The sequence below is a fragment of the Ursus americanus genome, chromosome 2, assembly GCF_024610735.1.
Source record: "Ursus americanus isolate L20-20 chromosome 2, mUrsAme1.1.p, whole genome shotgun sequence".
Lineage (NCBI taxonomy): Eukaryota > Metazoa > Chordata > Mammalia > Carnivora > Ursidae > Ursus > Ursus americanus.
The window spans coordinates 23,406,340-23,425,087 of NC_142128.1; the positions used below are offsets into that span (position 1 = coordinate 23,406,340).

Genomic DNA, 18,748 nt, shown 5'->3' on the forward strand with positions numbered 1-18,748 from the left:
AATGTAAAGACATAGAATTTTGAAAATAAATGTATGTAAAATGGCATATCATGAGAAACTATGTACAAGAGTGAAAGTGCCACATTAATGTCACAGGAAATAGACTTTCAGACAAAGAATATTACCAGAGATATATGTCATTACCAGTGACACTCCATAATTCAATTAATTGGAAAGACATATAATAATAAATGTTTATTGGCTTAATGATAGAGATTCAAAATATATTTTTTTAAAATGACAGAATTAAAGGGAGAAATAAACAAACCCATAACCAAGATTGGAGATCTTACACTCTTTCCTCAGCAACTGTAAGATAAATCTAATAAAAATACTAGTTAGAGACTAGGTGATGTAAGCAATCCTATCAACCATCATAACCTAATTGATATTTATAGAACATTACAACTAACAAACACAAAATATACATTAATTTCACATGCACAGGGCATATCACCAAGATTGATCATATGCTGAGCCATATAGCAATTATCAATTAACTTGAAAGGATTGACTATAGAGTATGTTTTTTTACCACAAAGGAATTAAACTAGAAATCAGTAACAATTAATATATCTAGAAACTTCCCAAATATTTTGAAATTTATTTACAGACTTTTAAGTAATCCATACATCAAAAAAAGAAATCATACAGGAAATTAAAAAAATACTTAAACATTTGAATGATAACGAAAATAGAAGAAATCAAATTTTTTCAGGATACACCTAGAGAACTGTTTGCAGGGAAATGTTTTGCTTTAAGTGTTTCTATTATTACAGAAGACCTAAAACCTGTGGTTTCAGTCTTTTCATAAAGAAGGTAGGAGGGAAGTAACCCAAAAGCAAGCAGAAGGATGAAAATTTTTTATTTTTTTATTTTTTTGAAGATTTTATTTATTTATTTGACAGAGAGACAGCCAGTGAGAGAGGGAACACAGCAGGGGGAGTGTGAGAGGAAGAAGTAGGCTCATAGCAGAGGACCCTGATGTGGGGCTCGATCCCAGAATGCCGGGATCACGCCCTGAGCAGAAGGCAGATGCTTAATGACTGCGCCACCCAGGCGCCCCAGGAAGAAAAAATTTTAAAGAAAGACTAAAAATATCAACGAAAGAGAAAACAGTCAACAAAAAAGGAAATTAGTAAACACAAAATCTGGTTCTTTGAAATAATCAATAAAAACAAATGCAGTTAATTGCAGGTAAATTACCTCAATAGATTTTATTTCAGAAAATATATTTCTGGGGCACCCGGGTGTCTCAGTCTGTTAAGCAGCCACTCTTGGTTTCAGCTCAGATCATGATCTCAGACTCCTGGGATCGAGCCAGCCCCTTGCTGGGCTCCACACTCAGCTCAGCAGGGAGTGTGCTTCAGGATTCTCTCTCTCTCTGTCCCCATCCCCCCAACTACTCTCTCTCTTTCTCCCTAAAATAAATTAATAAATCCCTAAAAAAAGAAAATATATTTCTGTGAACACAGGTTTTTCTTTTACCAGTAACTGAGATAGCCATGTATAGATACATGCTTCTTAGGCCTAATGTTCCATTTGCCTGGAGTTTTTCTTTTTCTTTCTTTTCTTTTTTTTAAAAGAATTTATTTATTTAAGAGACAGTGAGCGAGAGAGAGTGCGAGCACAAGCCAGGGAGAGGCAGAAGGAGAGGGAGAAGCAGACTCTCCGTTAGCAGGAAGCCAGATGTGGGGCTCTGTCCCAGGATTCTGAGATCATGATCCGACCCAAAGCCAGAGGCTTAACCAACTGAGCCACCCAGGTGCCCTCCCCCACCTTTTTTTTTTTTTTTAAGATTTTGCTTGGAGTTAAAGCTCATGCTTAATTACTTACCTTCCTGAATGTCTTATAGATACCAAAGTAAATATATTGATTGAAAAATGTTCTTAGCTTCCACAAATTAGTGTCCAAAAAGAAAATGAAGAGAAGGCAAATAAAGCCTGTGATACTCATCATAATCACGTACTTTCCAATCATTTTCTCTTCCAAAGAATAAATGTTCTTTGCAGTATCTGAGAATGGCAGACAGAGAGAGAGAGAGGGAGAGGGAGATTGAGAGAGAAAGAGAGAGATCTTAATACAGAACACCAACACCATGAACAAGGACTAAGAAAACAATAAATAAGAAATAAAGGATGGAATGATGTACTAGGCCAAATTGGGACAAGTAAACTATTTGGAGTGTGAAAAGAGATTATCTTGCTACACAAATATCTTTTCTACAATGAATTTTGAAGTCTAATTTCATGAATATAATATATAGTAATCAAGTAAGCATACAGGTATTAATACATTTACTGATATGTCTATTAATTATTGAATGCCATGAAAAATACGCCCCAAACCCTTTCAGAAGTGTGAAATCTTAAACTGATAATTAGAAGAAAGTATTAAAGTGCAAATACTCTTACAAAAGATAACACTTTGCTTTAAAAAGGTAAAAATGGGAGAGAGTTAAGATGGCGGAGTGGTAGGGGACCCCTTTTTCAGCCGGTCCCCTGAGTCGAGCTGGATAGGTACCAGACCAGCCTAAATAACCACGGAATCAGCCTGAGACGCAGGAAGATACATCTAGATCTCTACAAATGAACATCTCCAGCGCTGAGTATTGAGGTACGAAGAGGGGAGCCATGAAACCGTGCACAGATATCAGAAGATAAATGGAAGGGGGAGGGAGCCGCCGCGTTCGGGCGCTGGGAAGCGGCAGCCACCTGCATGGGGGAGCGGGCGGACTCATGTACGGCACCCGCGAGAGAGCGGACTGAGACCGGTGAGCCGTGAACACGCGCCACCAGGCATCTCGGGGAACACTGGAATCCCGGTGTGCTCACGGGATCCAGACTGAGACCGGGAGCTCCCGGAGCGCGCACGGGGCAGCTGGCAGCTGGCGGGCCACCTGCACAGGGGAGCGGGAGGACTCGCGGTCGGCACCCGCACCCGCGAAACAGCAGACTGAGACCCTGAACTGGGTGCGTGCGCCACCAGGCTTCTCACGGAACTCCGGAATCGAGGTGTGCTCACCGGGCATAGACTGAGACCGAGAGATCCGGTAGCGCGCGGGGCGGCTGGCGGCGTTAAAAACACAAAGGACAGAGACGCACCGGCCCTGGAAGTGAGGGCAGGGACGCGGGGTGTCGGGGCGCACATCCCGGGACGCCGCAGGGTTGAGCAGCACCAAGAGAAACAGAGTTAAAGTGGCCAGAACATCAGTGGAGAACGGGCCGCAATCCCTCTGTTCTGTGACAATTCAGCCTCTGCTGCTCTGACTCTCAGAAGAGGCATAGCAGACCGCCAGGGAAAGCCGCCAGAGAACAAAAGCCTGGAAATACCGGCTCACAGCATGCCCATCCCCATCCCCCCTCGCAGGGGACACGGAGATTCTACCCAAACAGGGTTGCCTGAGTATCGGCGTGGCAGGCCCCTCCCCCAGAACACAGAAGGCAGGCTGAAAAATCAAGAAGCCCACAACCCAGGGCACCTGGGTGGCGCAGTCATTGAGCACCTGTTTCCGGCTTAGGGCGTGATCCTGGCGTTCCGGAAAGGAGTCCCTCATCGGGCTCCTCCGCTGGGAGCCTGCTTCTTCCTCTCCCACTCCCCTGCTTCTGTTCCCATTCTTGCTGACTGTCTGTCTCTCTCTCTCAGATAAATAAATAAATAAAATCTTTAAAGAAGAAGCCCACATCCCTAAGATCCCTATAAAACAAGGGGCACGGCCTAGGACCCAGTCAATAATTTGGGCTCTGGACAACCCCGGACCTCTCCTCATCAGAATGACAAGGAGAAGCCCCCACCCCAGCAAAGAAAAGACAGTGAGTCTGTGGCCTCTGCCACAGAAATAATGGATATGGATGTAACCAAATTATCAGAAATGGAATTCGAGTAACGATGGTCAAAATGATGAGTAGAATTGAAAAAAGTATTAACGAAAAGGTTACTGAGAATATAGAATCCCTAAGGACAGAAATGAGAGCGAATCTGACAGAAATTAAAAATTCTGTGAGCCAAATGCAGGCAAAACTAGAGGCTCTGACTGCCAGGGTCACAGAAGCAGAGGAACGGGTTAGTGAATTGGAGGATGGGTTAATAGAGGAAAAAATGAAAATAGAAGATGGTCTTAAAAAAATCCATGCCCACGAGTGTAGGTTATGGGAGATTACTGACTCAATGAAACGATCCAATGTTAGAATCATCGGCATCCCCGAGGGGGTGGAGAAAAACAGAGGTCTAGAAGAGATATTTGAACAAATTGTAGCTGAAAACTTCCCTAATCTAGCGAGGGAAACAAACATTCGTGTCCAAGAGGCAGAGAGGACCCCTCCCAAGCTCAACCACGACAGACCTACGCCACGTCACGTCATAGTGCAGTTCGCAAATATTAGATCCAAGGATACAGTATTGAAAGCGGCCAGGGCAAAGAAATTTCTCACGTACCAAGGCAAAGTCATCAGAATTACGTCAGACCTGTCTACACAGACCTGGAATGAGAGAAAGGGTTGGGGGAGCATATTTAAAGCTCTTTCAGAGAAAAACATGCAGCCAAGGATCCTTTATCCAGCAAGGCTGTCATTCAGAATTGATGGAGAAATAAAGACATTTCAGAATTGCCAGTCACTAACCAATTTCATAACCACAAAACCAGCCCTACAGGAGATATTACGGGGGGTTCTATAAAAGTAAAAAGGCCCCAAGAGTGATACAGAACAGAAAGTCACAGCCAATACAAACAAAGACTTTACTGGCAACATGGCATCATTAAAATCATATCTCTCAGTACTTAGTCTTAATTTAATGGCTTAAATTCTCCCATAAGACGCCACAGGTTGCAGATTGGATAAAAATAAATGACCCATCCACTTGCTGTCCACAAGAGACTCATTTCGAACCCAAAGATGCATTCAGACTGAGAGTAAGGGGATGGAGTACCATCTTTCATGCAAATGGACCTCCAAAGAAAGCTGGGGTAGCAATTCTCATATCAGATAAATTGGATTTTAAACTACAGACTATAGTTAGAGACGCAGAAGGGCACTATATTATTCTTAAAGGAAGTATTCAACAAGTGGATATGACAATTATAAATATCTATGCCCCCAACAGGGGAGCAGCAAGATACACAAGCCAACTCTTAACCAGAATAAAGAGACATATAAATAAAAATACATTATAGTAGGGGACCTCAACACTCCACTATCAGAAATAGACAGAACACCCTGGCAAAAACTAAGCAAAGAATCAAAGGCTTTGAATGCCATACTCGACGAGTTGACCTCATAGATATATATAGAACACTACACCCCAGAACCAAAGAATACTCATTCTATTCTAATGCCCATGGAACATTCTCAAGAATAGACTTGATCTGGGACACAAAACAGGTCTCAACCGATACCAAAAGATTGAAATTATCCCCTGCATATTCTCAGACCACAACGCTCTGAAATTGGAACTCAACCACAATGAAAATTTGGAAGAAACTCAAACACTTGGAGACTAAGAACCATCCTGCTCAGGAATGACTCGATAAATCAGTAAATCAAAAATCAAATTAAACAATTTATGGAGACCAATGAGAATGAAAATACAACAGTCCAAAACCTATGGGATACCACAAAGGCAGTCCTAAGGGGGAAATACATAGCCATCCAAGCCTCACTCAAAAGAATAGAAAAATCTAAAATGCAGCTTTTATATTCTCACCTCAAGAAGCTGGAACAGCAATGAGGGACAGGCCAAATCCACGCACGAGGAAGCAATTGACCAAAATTAGAGCTGAAATCAACCAAGCAGAAACCAGAAGTACAGGAGAGCAGATCAACAGGACTAGAAGCTGGTTCTTTGAGAGAATCAATAAAATTGACAGACCACTGGCAACACTTATCCAAAAGAAAAGAGAAAGGACCCAGATTATTAAAATTATAAATGAAAAAGGAGAGGTCACGACGAACACCATTGAAATTGGAAGGATTATTAGAAATTTTTATCAACAGCTATATGCCAATAAACTAAGCAATCTGGAAGAGATGGAATCCTTCCTGGAAACCTATAAACTACCAAGATTGAAACAGGAAGAAATTGATTTCTTAAACAGGCCAATTGATTATGAAGAAATTGAGTCAGTGATAAACAACCTTCCAAATAACAAAACTCCAGGCCCGGACAGTTTTCCTGGGGAATTCTACCAAACATTCAAAGAAGAAATAATACCTATTCTAAAGCTATTTCAAAAAATAGAAACAGAAGGAAAGCTACCAAACTCATTCTATGAGGCCAATATTACCTTGATCCCCAAACCAGCCAAAGACCCCCTCAAAAAGGAGAATTACAGACCGATTTCCCTAATGAATATGGACGCCAAAATCCTCAACAAGATACTTGCTAATAGAATCCAACAGTTCATTAAAAGGATTATCCATCACGATCAAGTGGGATTCATACCTAGGATGTAAGCGTGGTTCAATATTCGCAAATCAATCAGCGTGATACATCATATCAACAAGAAAAGACTCAGGAACCATATGATCCTCTCAATCAATGCCGAAAAAGCATTTGACAAAATACAGCATCCTTTCCTGATTAAAACCCTTCAGAGTGTAGGAATAGAGGGTACATTTCTCAATCTCATAAAAGCCATCTATGAAAAGCCTACTGCAAATATTATTCTCAATGGGGAAAAGCTGGAAGCCTTTCCCTTAAGATCAGGAACTCGACAAGGATGCCCACTCTCGCCACTATTATTCAACATAGTACTAGAAGTCCTTGCAACAGCAATCAGACAACAAAAAGGGATAAAAGGTATCCAAATCGGCAAAAAGGAAGTCAAAATGTCTCTCTTCGCAGATGACATGATACTCTATATGGAAAACCCAAAAGAAGCCACTCCCAAACTATTAGAAGTTATAGAGCAATTCAGTAACGTGGCGGGATACAAAATCAATGCTCAGAAATCAGTTGCATTTCTGTACACGAATAACGAGACCGAAGAAAGAGAAATTAGGGAATCCATCCCATTTACAATAGCACCAAAAACCATACGTTACCTTGGAATTAACTTAACTGGAGGCGTAAAGGACCTATATTCTAGAAACTATAAATCACTCTTGAAAGACATCGAGGAAGACATAAAAAGATGGAAAGATATTCCATGCTCATGGATCGGAAGAATTAACCTAGTTAAAATGTCCATGCTACCCAGAGCAATCTACACTTTCAATGCTATCCCGATCAAAATACTGAGGACATTTTTCAAAGAACTGGAACAAATAGTCCTTAAATTTGTATGGAAACAGAAAAGGCCCCGAATCTCCAAGGAACTGTTGAAAAGGAAAAACAAAGCTGGAGGCATCACAATGCCGGATTTCGAGCTGTACTACAAAGCTGTGATCACAAAGACAGCATGGTACTGGCACAAAAACAGACACATAGACCAATGGAACAGAATAGAGAGCCCAGAAATGGACTCTCAGATCTTTGGGCAACTAATATTTGATAAAGCAGGAAAAAACATCCGGTGGGAAAAAGACAGTTTCTTCAATAAATGGTGCTGGGAAAATTGGACAGCTACATGCAAAAGAATGAAACTTGACCACTCTCTCACACCATACACAAAAATAACCTCCAAATGGATGAAAGACCTTGATGTGAGACAGGAATCCATCAAAATTCTAGAGGAGAACATAGGCAGCAACCTCTACGACATCGGCCAAAGCAACCTTTTTCATGATACATCCCCAAAGGCAAGAGAAACAAAAGATAAAATGAATTTATGGGACTTCATCAAGATTAAAAGTTTCTGCACAGCCAAGGAAACAGTCAGAAAAACTAAGAGGCAGCCCACGGAATGGGAGAATATATTTGCAAATGATGCTACAGATAAAGGACTGGTATCCAAGATCTACAAAGAACTTCTCAAACTCAATACACGAGAAACAAATAAACAAATCAAAAAATGGGCAGAAGATATGAACAGACACTTTTCCAATGAAGACATACAAATGGCTAACAGACACATGAAAAAATGTTCAAAATCATTAGCCATCAAGGAAATTCAAATAAAAACCACACTGAGATACCACCTTACACCAGTTAGAATGGCAAATATTGACAAGGCAAGAAACAACAATTGCTGGAGAGGATGTGGAGAAAGGGGATCCCTCCTACATTGTTGGTGGGAATGCAAGTTGGTACAGCCACTCTGGAAAACAGTGTGGAGGTCCCTTAAAAAGTTAAAAATTGAGCTACCCTATGATCCAGCCATTGCACTACTGGGCGTTTACCCCAAAGATACAGACGTAGTGAAGAGAAGGGCCATATGCACCCCAATGTTCATAGCAGCAATGTCCACAATAGCTAAATCGTGGAAGGAGCAAGATGCCCTTCAACAGATGACTGGATTAAGAAGTTGTGGTCCATATATACAATGGAATATTACTCAGCTATCAGAAAGAACGAGTTCTCAACATTTGCTACAACATGGACGGCACTGGAGGAGATAATGCTAAGTGAAATAAGTCAAGCAGAGAAAGACAACTATCATATGATTTCTCTCATCTATGGAACATAAGAACTAGGATGATCTGTAGGGGAAGAAAGGGATAAAGAAAGGGGGGTAATCAGAAGGGGGAATGAAACATGAGAGACTATGGACTATGAGAAACAAACTGAGGGCCACAGAGGGGAGGGGGGTGGGGGAATGGGATAGGCCGGTGATGGGTAGTAAGGAGGGCACGTATTGCATGGTGCACTGGGTGTTATACACAACTAATGAATCATCGAGCCTTACATCGGAAACCGGGGATGTACTGTATGGTGACTAACATAATATAATAAAAAATCATTATAAAAAAATGGGCAGAAGATATGAACAGACACTTTTCCAATGAAGACATACAAATGGCTAACAGACACATGAAAAAATGTTCAAAATCATTAACCATCAAGGAAATTCAAATAAAAACCACACTGAGATACCACCTTACGCCAGTTAGAATGGCAAAAATAGACAAGGCAAGAAACAACAATTGTTGGAGAGGATGTGGAGAAAGGGGATCCCTCCTACATTTTTGGTGGGAATGCAAGTTGGTACAGCCACTCTGGAAAACAGTGTGGAGGTCCCTTAAAAAGTTAAAAATGGAGCTACCCTATGATCCAGCCATTGCACTACTGGGTGTTTACCCCAAAGATAGAGACGTAGTGAAGAGAAGGGCCATATGCACCCCAATGTTCATTGCAGCAATGTCCACAATAGCTAAATCATGGAAGGAGCCAAGATGCCCTGCAACAGATGACTGGATTAAGTTGTGGTCCATATATACAATGGAATATTACTCAGCTATCAGAAAGAACGAGTTCTCAACATTTGCTACAACATGGACGGCACTGGAGGAGATAATGCTAAGTGAAATAAGTCAAGCAGAGAAAGACAACTATCATATGATTTCTCTCATCTATGGAACATAAGAACTAGGATGATCAGTAGGGGAAGAAAGGGATAAAGAAAGGGGGGTAATCAGAAGGGGGAATGAAACATGAGAGACTATGGACTATGAGAAACAAACTGAGGGCCTCAGAGGGGAGGGGGGTGGGGTAATGGGATAGGCCGGTGATGGGTAGTAGGGAGGGCACGTATTGCATGGTGCACTGGGTGTTATACACAACTAATGAATCATTGAGCCTTACATCGGAAACCGGGGATGTACTGTGTGGTGACTAACATAATAAAAAATCATTATATAAAAAAAGGTAAAAATGACCATTAGTGATACTTCTTGAGCTTTCTTAAGAAAGTTGAAAAGTATAGAATTTCTGTTATAAGAAAATTATATACTCTCCCTCCTTTAAAAAAAGTTTGTCTTTTAGAATAGTTTTAGATTTACAGAAAAATTACAAAGACAGTATAGAGAATTCCATATACTCTGCAGTGCTTTCCCTAATTATTAAGAACATACATTGGTATGGTACATGTTACAATAATGAATAAATATTATCACTAACAAATATCAAATATTACCCTTAACTAAAGTCTGATTTATTCAGGTTTCCTTTTTTTAAATGTAGTCTTCTTCTTCTTCTTCTTCTTCTTCTTCTTCTTCTTCTTCTTCTTCTTCTTCTTCTTCTTCTTCTTCTTCTTCTTCTTTTGTGCTGTGAACCAGTCCAGAATTCTGTATTACATTTTGTAGTTCTGTTTCCTGAAGTTCGCCTTAGCTGTGATAGTTTCTCAGATTTTCTTTATTTTTTATGACATTGACAGTTTTGAGGAGTACTGGTCAGGTATTTTGTAGGACTTCCCTCAGCTAGGATCTATCTGATTTTTTCTTTTTTTTCTTCTTGATTAGACTGGGATTATGGGTTTTTGGGAGGAAGAGCACAGATTAAAGTGACATTTTATTTTGCAACACAACAACAACAAAAGGTATACACTGCCAGTGTGACCTCGGTGACTTGGTTGAGGTTGTGTTTGTCAGCTTTCTCTGCTGTAAAGTTACTCACTTACCTCTCTGTCCATACTCTAAAATATTCTACGGAAGGAAGTCAAAATGTACATCCTACATATAAGGAGAGTGAAGTTACCCTCTACCTCCTTGAGGTTTGAATAGCTACATAAATTGATTGGAACTCTATGGGAGATTTCTCTTTTATCCATCATTTTTTATTTGGTCATTTATTTATATCAAAATAGATTCATATGATCAACTCATACATTTACAAATCCAATACTACCTTATTTTGTTGCTGAAATTGTTCCAACTATACCATTGGACTCTGTCATTTTTAAGAATCATAATTTACAAGTGCTTGCAGTTTATGTATACAAATGCAACTGAATGTTTGTTTGCATTTATTTTACATTAATCAACCACAAGATATTCTTATAAAGTTTAATAATTTTTCAGAGGATCCTTTGAGATTTCTGGGTAGATCATCAAATCTAGTATCATTTTACCTTTTCCATTCCTCATACTTTAGAAATACATTTTTAAAATACTTGACTCATACTGATTATATGCTACATATGTATAGATTTAAAGCATAGTATCATAATGGAATCTATGACCCAGGCTCCAAGTTAAGAGTTTACAAATAATTTTAGGGGTGCCTGGGTGGCTCAGTCATTGAGCGTCTGCCTTCGGCTCAGGGCGTGATCCTGGTGTTCTGGGATCGAGCCCCACATCAGGCTCCTCTGCCGGAAGCCTGCTTCTTCCTCTCCCACTCCCCCTGCTTGTATTCCCTCTCTTGCTGGCTGTCTCTCTCTCTGTCAAATAAATAAATAAAATCTTAAAAAAAAAAGAGTTTACAAATAATTTTAAAATACTTATATGCTCCTTCAGTTTTTACACCTTCCAGAGGTAACCACTATGATGAATTGTATTCTTCACTCCTATTTTATTTAATTACAAGTGGACCATATAAATATATATATTAAATATATGTTATATATAAAAATAAATATTTTAATTTTTTAATTTGAACATTATAGAAATAGTATCATGTTCTATGTAGTCTACAGGAACCTGTTTTCCCTTCACGTTATCATTTAAAAATTTTGTTCAAATATAAAGTAAAATTGAAATACTAGTAGTATGAAGACCATCCCTTCCACCTAGAATCAACTATGTTAATGTTTAGCCATATTTGCTCCCCACATGTTGCCCACTATATATATATATATTTCTAATTAAGTTAACTCTGTGGTTTTTAAAAGATTATTTCCTTGTATGTGTTATTTTTATTTTTGTCTTCTTGCCATACTAGCTTTGTATGAATGTTGGCTGTATATGTTGTGAATTGTGAATTTTCATGAGCCATCAAAACAATAATTTTATGGAGAAGTGATGATGAGTTTGAGTTGATTACTTGGTTTCTTAGTTTATGAAAGGATTTCTGTTGGCAGAGTGAAATATAATTTCTTTGGTAAATGTCCTTCTGGGATGCCTGCGGGGCTCAGTCGGTTAAGCGGCTGCCTTTGGCTCAGGTCATGACCCCAGAGACCCTCATTGGGCTCCCTGCTCAGCAGGGAGCCTGCTTCTCCCTTTGCTTCTGTTCCACTCCTCCCCCCCCCCCCCCCCCCCGGCTCGTGCACTCTCTCTCACACAAATAAATAAATGAAGTCTTAAAAAAATATATCCTTCTGCTGGTGGTAGTGGTGGTGTGGTGGTAATGTTGATACAGTTTTCTGATTCCCTGATAATCTTTTGTTTCTGTACTACCATTCATTATTGCTATACTTTCCTTCTTTTTACACATAATTAAGCTTCCAAGGGATAATTCTGTCTTTTAAGTTGTTCTTCTGGGAAGTGGTGCCTTCCCAAGATGAGAATTTTACAAAAGTAATGAGAGATCAACTCACAGGTGCAAGAATTCAGAGAATCTAAGCAAGAAAAATACAAACTTTCCAAACCCCACTGAGATTCATCCTAATCATGAAAAGAAGACAGGCTAACAATAAATGACTTAAGAACCCACCTTATGATGCTAGAAAATTAATCCTCCAAAATGGAAAATATGGAATAAAATAATAAAGAACATAAACTAATAATTTAAAAAACAAACATGCAATAGGAAGAATCAATAAATGTGAAAGCTTGTTTTTTGAAAAGACTAATATAATCGATAAGCTTTGGTAAGATTTATCAAGGAAAAATACAAGTGGAAAAAATTCAGAGTATCATAAATGAAACTGATAAGTTCTATGGAATTCATAGATGTTAAAAATACTATTATATTATTATATTATATATATTATATTATTATATTATAAACAAATTTATGCCAATGATTTTGAAAATTTAGGTAGAATGAAACAATTCTACACAAACTCTATTCCTCTCCCTATATAATTCTATTGCTATTAAGGAAATATGATCAATAATCTCCATGCACAATTATTTAGTTTATTAATTTTTTACACAAAATCAGGTTATGTAATTTGACAGAATATGAAATTCAGTAAAACAAAGAAGAAAAGTCATTTGCCCATCTCACCAGAAGCTTAAGTAAAACTGAACAGTTACTCATGATTTTTAAAAAAGTTTACTACACACAGAATAGGGAGAAAAAAACTTCCTTAATCAGGAAACTAGGATCCCTTTGAATCCCAATTCTGGCTCATAAAAGCTGTGTAAAATAGGGCACATAGATGTTCTTTCTGAAATTGGGATGAAACTAGATGTCTGCTATTACCACTTTGATTAAATTCAAACTATATGTCCTTAATAAAGCAGTAAAAATAGTGTCCTTATTAGCAGGTGCTTTGAATGTAACCCATTGAAAATAAGAAATAATCTACTTATAAATTATTAAAGTTAATAATATAATTTAGCATGTTCAATATACAAAAATGAGCTCTTTCAACTTTATTTCTATCAGCAAGAAACAATAAAAATGACATTTCAAAAAGTGATACTATTTATAATAGCATCAAAAGATATGTAGGAATAAGCTAACAACGTATCTATAATACCTCTAAAGCAATAACTACTAATTAGTATTAAATAAAAATGAAAAACTAAGTAAATAGATGGATAGCTAGAACTAAATAAGCAAAGGAATGTACCAAGTCCACAGATTATAAAATCAAAATTGTAAAGATAATAAATCTTTCAAAAATTTTCTACAGAATTAGGGCAATGTCAATAAAACTCCTACTAGATTTGTTTTTTTGTGTGTGTTAAAAAAGGGTAATTCTTTAAAAAAATTTTTTAATTCATTTTTTTATTTTTAAGATTTTATTTATTCATTTGTGAGAGAGAGAAAGTGAGAGAGAGAAAGAGGGAGGGAGAACAAGCAGGGGGAGAGGCAGGCAGAGGGAAAAACCGGAGCCCAATGTGGAACTGGATCCCAGGACCCTGGGATCATAACCTGAGTCAAAGGGAGATGCTTAACTGACTGAGCCACCCAGGCGTCCCCCAAAAATGTTATTCTTAAATGTACAAAGAATTGCAAAATAAATGTCAAGACATAGCCAAGTTCCAATTTCAAAACTTACTACAAAGGTAAAGTAATCAAGATGGGGGTGATACTGAAACAAGGACAGACATACAGATCAAAGAAATATAGTAGAGAGTTCAGAAATAAACCCATATTTCTGAGGTCAACTGGTTTCAACAAGAGTGCCAAGTTAATTAAATGGGGGAAATGAATAGTCTTTTAAACAAATGGTGCTGGAACAACTGGATATCCATATGCAGAAGGATCAAGCTGGAACTCTGTCTCACACCATATACAGAAATCAACTACAAAAGGATCAACAATCTGAATATAATAGCTAAAACTATAAACCTCTTAGGAGAACACATTGGGTAAATCTCTGTAACCTCTGATTAAGCAATGATTTCTTTGACACATAAAGTGTACAAACAACCAAAGAAACAATGGATAAACTGGACTTCATCAAAATAAAACACTACCATATATCAAAGGACACTAGTAAGAAAGTGAAAAGATAGACCTCAAAAGGGTCTACTTTCCAGAACACATACAGACAAATAACCCAATTTCAAGTGGGCAAAGATTTTGAATAGGCATTTCTATGAAGAAGATATACAAACGGACAACAGGTACATGAAAAGATGTTCAACATCACTGGTAACATTAAAGAAATGCAAATGAAACAATAATGTGATACAACTTCATACCAACTAAAAGGCTATATAATTTTTTAAAAATGGAAAATAACAATTGTTAGAGAGGATGTAGAAAAACTGGAATCCTTCTACATTGCTGTACAAAATATCCCCTGCTTCTATGGAGACTCAATAATACCTGACTTTCCACATCACTCTATTTTACCTGAAATGTTTCTCTTCCATTTTTTTCACTTCACCTCATCCCCTAAAATTTATTGTCATACAGTTTATAGTTCTGAACACTGAGCTTCCCTCTGAGGTCATCAACTATAATTCTGGGTAAGGTCTGGCTTACTAAGTATTCCTTCTCACTCTGCCCACTCCCACCAAAGTAAGATATTTTCAAAATAATCTAATCAATAATACAGTGCCACCATGAGGATTTTTAAATTTAAAATGAATGTTTACCCTTTTCAACAAATCTGCAATACTGTTCGCCTTTCTCTTACTTTCCTTTCTGGCTCTTTTCTCTATTATCTGGCTCTTTATCACCCAAATTACCACATCCTGACCTTTACTTATTTATCTAAAAAAACCAAAAAAACAAAACAGTTGAGTTCCTCTATATGCAGATACTATATTAAACACTGGAGAATGGATTCACCCATTCCTTCGAATAAGTTGTGGGCAGGCGAGTGTGGGTGATTATGAGTGGTGCAGGTGGTGGGAGATAATAAAAGTAAGTATCATACAAATTCTTCCCCTGGAGGTTCTTTTCCAAAGATGAAATGCATTATACAATGAAGAAACATAAGCTGTGAATCCCAGTTCGGGACCATAAAAGCTGGCACATCATCTTCCTCGAAAATGAATATAAAAACTGAGAACTTGAGGTTGTGAAGATTTAAAAAAATGTATACAATTACTAGGTAGTTGATTATTAGTAGCTCTTATTTTTATGTCTGACAACTACTTTAAACTTACTTTGGCTTTGCTTTTGAGGTTTTATTATATTTACAAATGTTTTCCCCTAGTCTTACAAAATGACTTATGTACTGAACATGTGTCCTGACTCTCTCCTTTGAAATAAGGGCTGATTCCCCACATGTCTCATGGGCTAAGCCTGAGACTAATATCTTAGGCTGAGGGACCCCAAGAATACTGTGAAAATTAATAAAGGGAAGCCTCACTAAAGTGGAGTCAGGAGGCCAGTAGGGGGAACTCTCACACCCTACCACTTGTTAATGACAAGAATTGTCAATTATAAATCGAAAAGAAGAATCCTCAACAGGAAAGAATCATCGACTACAGGTCCTAACAACAACAACAAAAATGTTCATTGCATCTCCAATAAGAAATCGACTACCCCTGCAACTCAGCCAATGAGAAACAGTCGTCACCCTGAACTCTTACTTCTCTCCAATGGACTTTTTTTCAAACAGTTCCTCACAACTTTCTCCCTCCTCCTAAATAATGTTCCTCGCTAAAATAACGTTGGTGAGACTTGCCTATTGTTTGCTGTAATTTGCTTGTCCTGTATTGCAATTTTCAGCCATTCCCCAATTAACCCATTTTTTGCTGGAAAAATGGTCCATATATACAATGGAATATTACTCAGCCATCAGAAAGAACGATTACCCAACATTTGCAGCAACATGGACGGGACTGGAGGAGATTATGCTAAGTGAAATAAGTCAAGCAGAGAAAGACAATTATCATATGGTTTCACTCATTTATGGAACATAAGAAACAGCAGGAAGATTGGTAGGAGAAGGAAGGGAAGAATGAAGGGGAGGTAACAGAAGGGGGAATGAACCATGAGAGACTGTGGACTCTGGGAAACAAACTGAGGGCTTCAGAGGGGTGGGGGGTGGGGAACTGGGATAGCCTGGAGATGGGTATTAAGGAGGGCGCATATTGCATGGTGCACTGGGTGTTATACGCAACCAATGAATCATGGAATTTACATCAAAAACTAAGGATGTACTGAATGGTGACTAACATAATATAATAAAAAATATTATAAAAAAAATTACTGGCAGTTACATGCTTAAGGTTAATAATACTTACTTTCTTTACTACAATTTATGTAGGTAGGAGGCTTATTTCCAGAGCACCATTTCTTTATCTGGTAGAAAGTAAAATAGTCACTGATACACTTTGCAAGGTTGTAATTGGGAAACAACAGTAACGAATCAAGTATGAAGGCTCTGGTGGTTCTTGACATCTTATGTTGAACTTCTAAAAGAGATGATAAGATTAGATTTCATTATAGGAAATGAACTATCCCCAGGACAACAAATCCCCCAAGGATGGTCAAACCAAGCTCAGGGAATTTAAAAAAAAAACAGATTATTATATTTGAAGAACACTAATTACTTCCCAATAAGTTTGCTCCAATTGACATCCAGTGACATACTTTGTGTTGGTAATTGCAGAGTTCTGAAAAGTGAAAAAAAAAAAAGTGAAGTGAAAAAAAAAAAAGTGAAGTGGGTGTCCACGTGATAAGACTTCCTGGCACCTGATATGGATAGAAAACCACTACTATTTTTATATTTCTAATCCTAATTGATCAAATAAGGGAGTAAAGCAGAAGTTGGAGATATAGCCTAGAATTCAACAGTAGGGAACAGATAAGGAAATTATGATGTGTTTGAGAGTAGAGAAATCTTCAAGGGAACCAGCTGATAGATAACTACTGTCTCTCTCAAGAATGCATTTAATACAAACAATTATTAGAGACTAAATCCCTGGACATAAGAACATGCTTAATTTACGAACTGAAATTATGGAATTCTGATCATCAATTCAGTTTTTTAGAAAGAAGGTAAAAGGCTAGTCTAAACAGAAATTTCATATAAGACACTTTGGCCAAAGAGAGATGGCAAGAAGTGAAACTTCAAGCGTCCAAGCCATGGTGATTCTGTCCAGTGTAGATTTTAAACTGATAAAGAGACAAATAATTGATCCAGATTGAAAAATTCAGGATACTGGCCAATTGAACAGATGCCCAAAATGGCACAATATATACCACCACTATCTTTTTATGAATATGGAATAACTCTATAGCTGCACCAATACACATATCTGGCTACTGAGCACTTGAAATGTGGCTAGTGTGGCTATGGAGCTAAATCTTAAATTGTATTTAATTTCACAAAAAAGGATATAAAATATAATAATATATACCTAAAACATGGGGAGGAGAGGAGAGAAGAATGGGTTCAAACTTAAATGACCATCAACTTAATATAGACTACTATATGCAGGACAGGTTATATACAAACCTAATGGTAACCACAAATTGAAAACCACTAATAAATATGTAAAGAATGAACAGAAAGAACTCTAAATGTAAAGAAAATCAGCAAAACATGAAAGAAAAGATCAGAGAAAAACTTCAGAAGCAACCACAAAGCAAGTAATAAAATGGCAATAAATATGTATCTTTCAATAATTATTTTGAATGTAAATGGGCTAAATGCTCCAATCAAAAGACATAGGGTGATGGAATGGATAAAAAACAATAACCATCTGTATGGCGATACTTCTACCTATTGAGTTCTTAATTTAAATTATTATTAAATCTTAACATTTCTCAGGATTCTATTTGGATCTATTTCAAATCTGCTTGTTCTCTGTGTGTTTGTGTGTGTATATATATGTATGTATATATAATACATGTATATAACATACATGGACATATGTACCATATGCATATATATGTATTATGTTCTATTATTTATTATATATTCTATTTTATATATTCCATTATTTGCTTATATTCCCGAGACACTCTATTACAAGTTAAATATATTAAACACACATATTTATGCATATTAAATACACATTATACATATTAATAATTTAAACATATGTATTTATATTGTATACATATATAACATACACGGATACCTGTTCTATTATTTATTATATGTTCTATTATTTATATTCTATTATTTGCTCATATTTCTTTTTTTCCTTAAAGTATTTTACTTTTTAATTTTTATTTTTTTAATAATAATTTTTATTATGCTATGTTAATCACCATAGTGATTAATAGTTTTTAGTTTTTGATGTAGTGGTCCATGATTCATTATTTGCGTATAACACCCAGTGCTCCATGGAATATGTGTCCTCCTGAATACGCATCACTGGCCTATCCCAATCCCCCACCCCCATTC

General features: G+C 37.4%; 1 protein-coding gene across 1 annotated transcript in view; it reads right to left on the bottom strand.

Annotated features, from left to right (window-relative positions):
* Positions 1-18,748, bottom strand: part of LOC123778839 (phospholipid-transporting ATPase ABCA3-like) — a 144,981-nt gene that overhangs the window by 38,346 nt on the left and 87,887 nt on the right. Inside the window, exons 22-23 of the mRNA XM_087865578.1 lie at positions 16,635-16,805; positions 1,837-2,015 (exon numbers count right to left, since the gene is read on the bottom strand). Of these exons, the coding sequence (XP_087721704.1) occupies positions 1,837-2,015; positions 16,635-16,805 (350 nt within the window). The remainder of the gene's footprint in view (positions 1-1,836; positions 2,016-16,634; positions 16,806-18,748) is intronic.